The sequence below is a fragment of the Triturus cristatus genome, chromosome 5_2 (assembly GCF_964204655.1).
Source record: "Triturus cristatus chromosome 5_2, aTriCri1.1, whole genome shotgun sequence".
In the NCBI taxonomy this organism is placed as follows: Eukaryota; Metazoa; Chordata; class Amphibia; order Caudata; family Salamandridae; genus Triturus; species Triturus cristatus.
This window is the reverse complement of record NC_140588.1, coordinates 874733095-874745609: the sequence shown is the minus strand read 5'-3', so window position 1 is coordinate 874745609 and position 12515 is coordinate 874733095. Positions and strand designations below refer to the sequence as shown.

Here is a 12515-nt window from a genome sequence, read left to right as displayed (position 1 = left end):
TTTTTATTTGCGGTTCCTTATTTATCGCAAATATGAAATCGCTTTTTCTAGTTTTGATGTATGTGCACCTTAGTGTGTAAGTGACTGCATTGAAGAGCGAGTGGCTATGTGAATGGCTGTATGGATGAGTGAGTGCTTGTAGGGATGTGTGAATGGCATGTAAAGATGCATGGATGTCAGTGGTTCTATGGGTGGGTGGGTGGGTGGGTGGGTGAGTGAGTGAGTGGCTGTGTTGAGAGGCTGTATGGGTGTGTTTGAGTGACTATTGCTGAATAAGTGGGTGTGTGAATAGCTGTGTGTGTGTGTGTGTGTAGCTGTGTAAATGGCTGCATGGGTGAGGAACTAGTTGTATGAGTAGCTGTATGGGTGTGTGAGTGGCTCAATGGGTGAGTGGTTGTGTGAGTACTTGTACGAGTCTGGGAATGGGTATGAGTGGTTGTGTGCGACAGTGTATGGGAAGTTCCATAGGGGTGAGTGGATGTGTAAGTTGTTCTGTGGAAGATGCCATTTGCGATGTAATCAGTGACGTCACTGATAAGACCATGAGTGATGTAATATAAGGTCATAAGCAGTGCATTGCGGGGCGGAGGTTATAGCTCAGGTAACTATAACTACTGATCTTCACTGGCTTTGTATGAGTGGCATCTGAGCCTAACTATAACGTCCCTGTAACCTTTGGTTTTTGCAATATATATTATATATATATATATATATATATATAAAATTCACTTACAAAACCATAGGTTTCACACATGTTATAGCTAGCTGGACATTTCACTCGTAAAAAACCAATGAAATTCCCCAGTTATAGTTAGTTCAGATAACTATAACTCGCGCACCCGCAATCCTCTGCTCATGACGTCACATATTACATCACTCATGACATGGTCAGTGGCATCACTCTTGACATCACTGATGACATCATCCTTGTGATAGAGTGGCGGTCGCGCGAGTTATAGTTATCTGAACTAACTATAACGGGGGAATTTCATTGGTTTTTTACGAGTGAAATGTCCAGCTAACTATAACATGTGTGAAACCTATGGTTTTTTAAGTGAATTTGCAAGGTTTTTTAAATGCTAATTCGTAACTATAACGTGTGTGAAACCTATGGTTTTTTCAGTGAATTTGTACGGTTTTTTAAATGCTAAGTTTTTTTTGTTTGTTTGTTTCAGGTTTTTCACCGTGCGCGCACCGAGCAACCACGGTTCGCCGTGCGCGCACCTCGCGATTTAAAAAAAAAAAAAAATTGATTTTTAATTCTATTTTTTTAATGATTTTTTTCTGCCGTGCGCGTACGGTAAGCTTACCGTACGCGCACCTTGCGATTTTTAATAAAAAATATAAAATGTATTTTTCATACTTTTGGGTCCTTCTTGGACCCCCTGACAAACGCTAGGAGGTCTGCAACTCTCTTCGTTGCCCCCTTTTCACGTTCTCCACCTTTGTTTATCAGTGTGAGACACACAAAATGGCGGCCGACACTTCCTGATTTCGACCGATTCGAATGTTTACAGTCATGTAACCACCAATCAGAATTAAGCTCGCGCACGGCAGCGTGCGCGTACGGCAAGCTTACCGTACGCGCTCGGAGCGCGCCTATAGATATATATATTGATTTAAATGCTATTTTCTAAGGAAATACTGAACAGATTTACACCAGACCTGCAAAAGGCACATCACTGACCTGAGGACTCTCTGCCAAATTTCAAGTAATTCTGTTCAGCCGTTCGGGCTGTAGCTTGGACTAAAGGTCCTATGGAAAAATGCATGGGGAAAACGCGTTTTGTGACCCCCCCCCTTTTTCTCAGCCCCCGCTTGACGAATCCCCCCCCCCCCCCTCCGAGACTTTCAGGGAAGGAGCGGAGCGCCCCACCTATTTTGAAAATTTCGTCAATCGGCACCAAAGTTATTCAAAATAGAATGTTGCGGATTTCCTATGGAAACACGATCCTAACTATAACTATCTACTGGCGACCGCCAGTAGATAATGTAGATAATATATATATATATACACACACACACACACACACACACACACACACACACACTTACCGACCCCCAGCGGTCGCCGGTAGGTATTTATATGTAGGACCAAGTTTCCATAGGAAAAGCATTTTTTGACTTACCTATAACTTTGCAGTCGTTTGACCAATCTTCATGACATTTTCCCCCAAAAAGTGTTAAAGTAGGTTTGGTGTCATGGAAGTTTGGGGGTGTTCTTGCAGTGGGGACCAAGAAATAGGGTTGCAAAATGAGGGTGCATTTGTAATGTTAATCACCATAGGAACACGTTGTTGAACCTACAGCCCGAACCGCTGGACGGAATTACACAAAATTTGGCACAAAGGTAGATGTTACGCGGATTGGGCTTTTTGTTATTTGGTGCAAATATGTTCAGTAGTTTTTGAGACATTAAAGTAAATAGTCTAGTGATATCTCTGGCTGCACATATTTTGTGGCGATTTCGCGATGGTCGCAGATATTTCGGTGAATCGCTAATTCGTGCACCAGCGGGAATGTTCTATTGGCTGGACACAACCTCAACCGAAAGTTGGGGCCGCCATTTTATCGATCGGGAACGGCTCCCGGGGGTTGAAAAGTTCTGTGATCGCTAACATAAGGGGTCAGGGTTGAGGTACTCTGACCCCATGTTTGAGAAATGGGGGTGTTCGTGACACAAGTTGTGTGCAAAATTGAATTTTTTCCCAATCACACATGATATTCGTGACGACACCATGACCGCAGGCGTGGCCCCCGTGTACCATTGCGGGGGCATCGTGAATATTGGTGAAAATATATATATTTGTACACATTTGCCAGTCACTGTTACACTCATGTATGCACTCACAAACCCACACTTATTCACACATCCACTCACACACATACATCCAGTCACATATCCACTCAGATACTCATGCACCCACTCACACTCATTTTGGTACTCATGCACCCACTTTCACTCACTCTGAGTGATGCACCCATGTACAGACCCACTCAGACTCACGCGCCTACTTAGAGACCCACTCAGACTCATGCGTACCTCATACCCACTTAGTGACTCTTACAACCACTCACAGACCCACCTGGATTCTCATGCAGCAACTCATACTCATGCACCCACTTACAGACCCAGTCACGTATGAACTCACAGACCTAGACACACACACTCCCACTGACAGACTCACTGAGACACTCATATACTCACTCACAGATCCACTCACTCATACACCCACTTACACACCCATAATTCTCACACTCCACCACAGACCCTCGCAGAGACTTATGCACTCCGGTCACTCACTCATACACTCAGATATACACACTTCCACTCACTCACCCTCTCAAATACTCATGCATCTACTCACAGACCCACCCCGACAGTCACCCTCCCAATCACAGACCCACTCAAGCATGCACCCATTCACTTACCCAGACTCTGTCTCACTGGGTCTGAGTGAGAGCATCTCATGTATGTACGCAGACCCACTAAGACGCACAGACCCACTAAGACACGCAGACCCATTAAGATACGCATAGACCCCACCCACTGAGACACTCATACACCCACTCATAGACAGAGTTATAGACCTCTGCACCGAGACACACAGATTCTCGCATCCACTCTCAGAACCACACTCGCACTCCCAGTCATAGACTCACGCACTCACTCACAGACCCACTCACATTCATGCACCCACTGACTCACCCACTCATGTCCTCACTCACAGATTCAGTCAGTCATATGCTTACAAATGCACAAAGGCACTCATGCAGCTACTCACAGATTTACTGACAGACTCATGCAACCAATCACAGACCCATTGAGACACTGATGCAACCACTCAGATACACTAAGACAGTCACGCAGTTCGTTACAGAATCATTGATAGACTGATGCGCCGTCTCACAGATCCACTCAAATAATTACACAGTGAGAGACTTACTGAGTGATATATGCAGTCACAGATTCCACTGAAAGAGTTATACACTAAGCTTATAGAGATACTAATTCTATTAAAGAGTCATTTAGATAATGTGTTTAATGTGTTGGCTATAATCCATTTTGCAAATATACGTTTTGAATGTGGTAGTGGCTGAAATTCACTTAAACAAAGGGTACAGGGACGTTACAGTTAGGTATTAGCATTTAAAAATCCTTAGAAATTCACTGAAATAACCAAAGGATACAAGGACGTTATAGTTGGAATGAAATTTCACTCGTACAAAAGTAGAGAAATTCAGTAGTTATAGTTACTTGAGGTAACTATAACTCCAGCCCCGCAATGCACTGCTTATAACTATACATTTTACATCACTCATGACATGGTCAGTGACATCACGGAGGACTTCACTGATGACATCATCCAGAAACGCACTTACACGCCCATGAAACATGTCATACACCCACTCCAACTCAATCACTTACAAACTCATTCACAGAACCCCTACAAAGACACACCTTTTCACTCATCCATACAGCCAGTAACCTATCAACTCACCCATAGAGCCACTAACAGATCCACTAACTCACATATATAGCCACTCATGCAGCTACTCACTTATCAATACAGCCAGTCACAGATCCAATCATGGAGACATACACACTAACACACCCAGTCATACAGCTACTTACATAAATGAGTTAACAACATTCCTACTCACACACCTACTTACTCACCCAGTCACTAACACAGCCACTAACTCACCCATACAATTACTCACACAGCCACTCAGTTACATATATATATATATATACACATGCACATGTATATACACACATACACTAATATATATACTCACCTATACCGTGACTGAGAACCATATACTTTCCCATACAACCTCTCCCACTCATCCATACCACTCAAATATCCATTTGCTTACACATACACCCACTGACTCACCCATACAGCCACTTACACACCCATTGATACACCGAGACAGCCATTCATGCACCCTGTCACTCACCCATACAGACACTTATGTATCTGATCCACTTTACAACCACTGACACAGCAAGTCAGTCAACTGATACTCACACAGCCACTTACTCATACACGCACACACCCACGTGCTCACCTATACAAAATCTCACTAACACACTATTTCATGTATAGTCTCTTATATACCCAGTCACTCCTTCTATATACCACTTACACACCCACTCACTTACCCATACAGGCACTTCCACAGTGAGTTACCTTAGTATCTATGTTTAACACTCAGTAACTTTTAGAAAACACTCACAATCACTGGATGATATCATCAGTAATGACACTGACAATGTCATGAGTAATGTAATATGTGAGGTCATAAGCAGTGCAGTGCATGGGCATGAGTTATAGTTAACTCGGGTAACTATAACTGCTGAATTTCTCGGTTTTTGTACAAGTAAAATGTCAGCCCAACTATAACATCCCTGTGACCTTTGGGTTTTTCAGTTAATATATACACACACACACACACACACACGTACAGTCATACATATATATATATATATATATATATATATATATATATATATATATACACATCCCACCCCTCCCCCGCCCACACACACACAACAGCATAAAGATCGTTAGCGTATCCAACCAGAAGCAAACTGCAGAGCACTACTATCACAGAATACAGGTTTTGAAATATGTAGACGAGAATATATTGACATGTCTAATCTAGTGAAAGAATCCGTTGGTGAAAGTACTCCTTACTTAGGTAGAACCCTACCTTTATATTGGACCTGGTGAAGTTAATAGAGCGGCTAAGGAAAGAGAAAAATGATGTTAAGTAATCATTCAGCATGTGGGGTGTGCCTATTAGAAGAACATTTTGCTGTGTTCTAAAGTAATTCAACCCATTTTCTAATATACCAGTGAAAGTTTCTAAAAAAGAAAATTAAGTGAGGCTGTGCAATGCAACTGTGGTCATTACGGTTTTAATATCTATACTGAAAAGTATTTAGTCGGAAGGGAAATTCTTCAAAGATTCAAGGCAGAAGCTCTATAATAAAGATGCAGAGTTAAACCTCGACAAAGTTATACTGAGTACACTGGCACAGCTGGACGAACATATCAGACACCAACATTTCATACATTTTACATTGTAAATACAAGGATACATTATAGTAGAAAAAAAACGAAAATTAAATGTGCTTGGTGTGATGTGCAAGTAATCTGGACATTAGTGAGGTTTACATTTTTGTTTTTATTAAGAGCGGGCTCTGCCTCTTCTTATATTTAAATATAAATATAAGAGGCCAGGATTAAAGTCCTAACAATGGCATCACTCTTCGGAGTGAATCAAGCAGTAGAAGAATGAAAATCAAATTGGACTTATTTTATTCAACTTCAGAGACAAGAGAAATGTTGAATATCAACTTAGATTAAAAGTTTATTTACAACAATTTGTGCATGTAAAAGCTTTTTTCTTTTCTTTGTATAACAAATTTACCAACCATGGGCTAGCACGGTGGTACTGGTATTATTTTTGTCACAATAATTTACAATGGGTGGAAAAAAAACACACCACAAAGGTTTAATATCCAAAATTGCAATACAAAATTAAAAGGTTCATTTGGGAGTTCTTAGCATATGCATAACATCTCCATCCAAGTATCTAGCTCTCTTTCTCCACATCCTGTCCACAAAAATGACTCAAAATCAACTTCTAGGATTAAGAACTCCAGGTGCCAACGGGCACGCTTCTTGCCACATTTGGCCTTACGAGGAAATGTAAAAATAAAAATGTGGTTGTACATGCATTTTACATACAAGAATTTATTTTCAAAACTGATTTAGGCAATGTATACTGTACATAACTAGAATTATAAACGGAATATATTACACTGCTAAAATGTTCATATAAATACTATACAAGAAAGCATAATCTCCTCCAACAAAAAAGTCACATTTTAAATATGCATTATCTGAACACTCCATAGTTCAAAGACTCACTTCTATACAGTGTGCAATAGTATGAAAATGCTTGGATGTTCTGTACTCATTATGGAAATAAACAATAATATTTAATTAACATGTTCATAATCATCATTCAAACACTGGTTCCCTTTCAACACAAGGTTTCCCTATTGTTTCTTTAACCACAACCTATTGTTTTTAATCATGTTGCAAAAGTCTCCAAAAATAATTTAGAATAAATTTCATCTGTGGCAAATAGAACACTGCCTCATAACAAATCTGAGTCAGACTTACAGAAAATAATTTCCATTAAAACACTACTAATGCCCATAAGTTTATAACTATGATTCTTCAATAAAGAAATCCGAACAAAGCATTATATGATGAAAACGTGCCAATGGCCAATAACAATTAGATCCAGTGTACACTGGCCACAATATAAATACTTTGTAGTTCATCTTAGGCAAATCTTCAATCCGGCATATCAATATTAAGTTTGGGTGCTGGCACAACATATTTTCCAGGACTCTGCGTAATGACTGTTCCAGCTTTCTTCCGCAACATTGGTGGAATCTTTGCAGGTTCCGGAATAGGAGTTTCTTCTGCTTCATCATTATCTTCATGATGCAGATCATAAGAAATATTTCCATATTCTCTCAAGAAGGGGAAAATCTCCAATAAGAACTGACAAAAGTCTTTTCGAATTCCAAACCACCCTAGATCAATGAAAATATAGGTATGAACAAAGTTTCTTTCCAGATGTTTACCAGCCACAATAAAATACATTTTCAGATGTGCTTCAAGTCCAACAATTCAGTATTATGAAGGAGAAAACTGTTTTGAAGGACACCACAACAAGAAACTTACCTGCCTTCAGTTATTTGAACAACTTGTCATTCTGAACTGACAGTATCATATAATGTAGCCACCTGTTAGCATGTGTGGTTGTAATTTCACATGCACTTCACACTGCAGTTATCTATTGTTGGGCCCGAACCTTTGCAACTTGTTTTGCTTTGGAGAAGTTAAGAGTCGCAAGACCTTGTGACTCCACCCTCTCTCCACGACGCCACCATGCACTGGTTCCCCCTCAGATTATTTTATCGCTGAATGAGTGAGCTGTGTACATGGAGTCAAAGTCGAAAACAATGTGTGCTGTACGTAATATGATAAAATATATATGTATATATAAACACACACACATATGCTCCCACACACATTTTTTAAAAGATAACATTTGTGATCACCCATCGCTTCCGAGGAGGAGGGTGGGTGCATGTGAATCTACAGCCCTACATGCTACATACAGATGGCTACAGAGTACATACCTTTTCCGTTCATAGCATGTATTGCTCTAGATACACATGCTCTTTATGAGCTATAAGTTATGTAAACAAAGTGCTCCGTGGGTCTCTTGACATGTCAGTACCTGTTAGAAACCGGTTTTCGTGTTGGTAGAAGTATGCACCCTGTCCAAGCAGGAACCACAATCCCAGTTGAGCTTCTGTGCAAACATGGCTTAAAGTAAAACAAAAAAGCCACATTTACAGCTGGCCACATCTTAAGGCTTTTTTTTTTTTTTCTTTAAGCCATGTTGCACAGAAGTTCAACTGCTGTGCAACATGTAAAAAAAACTATAGTAAAACATTTTATACACAGCCAATAGATTTTGCATAGGTGAAGCCTATTGGCTGTGTCAAAGCTTGTTTATGTTCTCTTACACCCTGGGTACTTTTAGCCGTGTGTCTGCCTCTCCCCAACCCCCCTCTCCTTTCACTGCAAAATGAAAATAAAAACGTTACTATGGTGATGGAAAAAAAGCCCTGAAGAACTGCTAATCCTGGGGGCACCGATGGGGGCATACATTTGGTGGGTGCAGGTTTCCCCAGACATGACCGGGTATGCCCCAGCCCCACCTGCCTGTTGGAGGGTAACAGTCCATCTTCTGTATCCCATGCATAGGGCGGAGATGGGTATATCTTGCCACAAACGTCTAAACTGACCTATATTGCTTTAAATGCGACTATGAAAGGTTAAAAAAAAGTTGCAAACCCCACATCTATATGCAAGACAAACAGTTACAGAGAAAAATTATTTTTTTATGCTCAATCTCGGATATGTGTCTTTTAAGTACAAAAAGTTTTTGGTTTTTTTTTCATTCGTTTTTATAAACAATAAATATACAAATACAGATGTACACAAAATCATTGTCTGTACATGTTTATACTTGAACATTATATTAAATACTGTAAACCTTGTAATAGACATACAGATAACCCCACAAAAATCCTTCAACACGTCATTCTACCCAGTCATACCTACTCATACAAACTATATACATACATAAAAGAAAAGAGATTCAACCCAATGGGGGATCCTCTGTGGGTCTGTTGAGGACAGATCCTATACTTTTGTAGCTGTTGTAGGTTTCAACCATCAGCAGCATTGGATTGAGCTATTTCTCAGGGACCTCTCCTCATAGGTACTGTTGGTCTGAGATGTGTACAAGTTCTGTAGCACCTCTCACAGAATTATATCATGAAGAGCCTTGTAACTCCCTACCGCAGTCTGCTACATACGTTATGGATTCCGACTGAGCCAGGAATGTGTGTAGTTGTACAGCACCAAAAGTATACCTCGATATGTCTAGGCGCTATACAGTCAGGAATGATAGATCATGTGAGGAGTAGTTGGACAAAGAACGAACAAATAAAGAGCTTACGAAGAACAGATGGACAAGATGAGGAGACCAGAGCGTGCTATGGACAGAAGGACGAGAAGACAAGAAAGGGAATGTGATGAAAGAAGGCACAGGGGGACGAGAGACAGCCTGATAGGAACAGAGTACGTTTACGAGGAGACACAGCATGTGATGAAAGTAGGAATGTTTAGCAGCAGTTGGGTCCCTTGCGGTTTCTTCCTGGAACACGTTGTGTAGGTAGCGCTTTACAAACCGACAGGGCGATGCCAGCAAAGGAGGTCTCTGAAACCACGAGGGCTGTAGAAGGGCAACATCATCAAGGAATGCTGATTAAAACCAGAATAGCTTTTAGCACAAGTCAAAACACTGGAGTGTGGATGAAAACAACGCAGAGTCGGCGACGGGAGAAGTGCATGTCTGAAGGAAACACTGCAGACACATGCACTCCCTGTGCATGTTTAAAAGTAAATAAAAAATAATGCATGCAGACAGAACGAGAGAAACCACAAAACATAAGTAAGCTCTAAATGCATACTGTGCTGCGTAAATCAAAAGAAAAAAAGTTTCCAGCCTCAAAAGATGAACAATAAGCTGCGTGGAGTGGAGAGGATGTGGCGCAGGGTCAGAGCTGCTGACTCGAGAGATGGGGATCACATTTCGAGTACCAGTGGCGCAACATACTGTGATATCACTTAATCTCTAGGTGATAACTTGCACTATATAAATCTGCTGCTTTTATGAAAAAATTGTTCCCCTGAAAGCAGATGTTAACAATATTTTAGCTACGGGAAACTAATGAGAAGCAGACCAAGAACAAGCATTGGTAAATGCAGGTAAATGTGCTACAGTCAATGGAGATGGAGGAAAAGTAAGTGACAAGCACAGGAACCAATGAAAAGCCAGGAAAAAGAGGGGTGGGATGAAAGCCCCTTTTAAGTTTATATTAAAAACAATAGATTTCACAAGCACAGCACATGCGCTGTGCAGGCGAAACCTAAAATAGATTATTATATTCTGAACAAAACTAGACCAAAATGACAAACATCAAATGAGTACAACTCAAGTTAAAGAATACGTGAAAAATAGCACTTAGAAGCAAATAGCGCCTCGGGTTACTGTAGGTCACACTGGACCAGGACAAAGCCATGGGTTCAGGTCACCTGTGACGGAGCGCAGGCTGGTTACAGGTCCCACGCAGGGCCCACTGAACAAAATACTTTAATCCTTGTTGCAGAACGAAATGCAGTAGTGATGGGGTGTCGGTTCTGTGGACGAAACGGCAAGTCTGGAACGAGATGACAATGCGCCAGGTTAATCCACACTGGAGACGATATGTTGATCATCTTCCATGTGCTGGCGGCGATGCGTAGATCCCAGAAGAAGTCTAGGATTAGTCTGCGGGTGCTGTCCTATTTTTGGAGAAAAAAAAGCACAGGGAGAACACTCCCTTCCTGCATAGATGTGCTGGTACTAGCTGTTATGCTAGAATGCATAAGCCTCTTCCTGTAGAAGCTAAAGATAGTCTCAGCTAAGTTACAGCGCGGTAATATCTTGTGGGGGTAGGGGTGTGTGAAATAAGAGTCAATATTCTTCCCTTGTAATGGAAAGTACCCATCGATCAAAGTGATTCCCCACTGAGGTAAAAGTGCCTCAACCTTCTCCCAAAATGTGCATGATCATGTGGGAAGGTAAGGTGAGTCACTGCTTTGCAACAGAGGAGCCCCTGCCATGCCCATGGGATTTGGGTTGCTGTAGGTCCTGAAAGGAATGCTAATATGCCTGGTAAGGAGGCCTTTCATTACAGGCTTCTGGCTTTGACTCTCCTCTGATCTGCTCTCATGTAAACTGCCTCTTGATTTGGTGACTGCAGGGCACCCACAGGCTTAGCAATGTCTGCATCCTTCCTAATCTTTGAGCATGTAGTCCACCTGAGGGCAGAACAGATACTCGCTGTCAAAAGACACATTGAGAAGATGCTGTTGCACCTCTGGTCTATACCCCGACACCCTCAGCAATGCATTTGTGCTAAGGAGTGTGCTTGTGTTAATCCCCTCACTGTCTTTTTTGCAGAATTAAGAGTACATCTATATTAGAATTACTAATAGTCTTACACTCTGTGACCAATTCCTGTTGCTTCTTATGGCAAGCCCCAGGTAGGTACTTTACCAGCTCCTCCATTTCCTCCCAGTGAGAATGATTGTACCTGGAAAGGAGACCTACAGAATTGGCAATTTTCTAATGTGTGGCTGCCCTAAACAATATCTGCTTGTCAGCTGCATCACCTTTTTTTTTTTTAACTCCTTAATAGGCGGGGAGCCTCTCCGCTACCCTGAGTAGAAGCTGTATGGCCCACCAGTGAGTCCAGAATTATCTGCCCCCCTTATGTAAGCTGGTGCATCTGGAGCCAGCTTGTACTTTTTCCACTCCTGGTAAGACCACCCTAGACTTCACCAGCTGTTTAAGTTTTCTGTTGCCTACCTCAACATACTCTTAAGCATTGTAAGGTAGTGAATTGCCGTCAGTTTTTGACAGGGTTGCGACTAAAAGTCCGACTAAAAGTCGTCCTTATCTTCCACTCTATAAAGGTTAACCAAATGATGCTACACTGCTCTCTGGATTACTGCATAGTATGCAGGGATGTCATTTGATAGAGCATGGATCTATCTCTAGTTTATCCTGAGGACCTACTATATAGTTCTCTCCCATGGGTCATTTTCCCATGGCCTAAGAGTTTAGGGGATAATGAGGACCATCTGGCTCTGTTTTTATATTTTGAGACTCATGTGGTGGTGAAAGTGAGGGTGTGGAGGTGTGGGTGGCAATGGTTGACAAAAGATTAAACTGATGGCAGAGTCTAGAAATCTTTTCAGTGCCCGTGACTTTCTTGAAGTCTAGGCATC

General features: G+C 41.4%; 1 protein-coding gene across 1 annotated transcript in view; it reads right to left on the bottom strand.

The window, feature by feature from the left end:
• Nucleotides 1-6181: 6181 nt before the first annotated feature.
• TMEM185A (transmembrane protein 185A) overlaps nucleotides 6182-12515 on the bottom strand; it is a 117081-nt gene continuing 110747 nt past the window's right edge. The window contains exon 7 of the mRNA XM_085608004.1: nucleotides 6182-7630. Coding sequence (XP_085464130.1) covers nucleotides 7386-7630 — 245 coding nt within the window. The 3' untranslated portion in view covers nucleotides 6182-7385. The remainder of the gene's footprint in view (nucleotides 7631-12515) is intronic.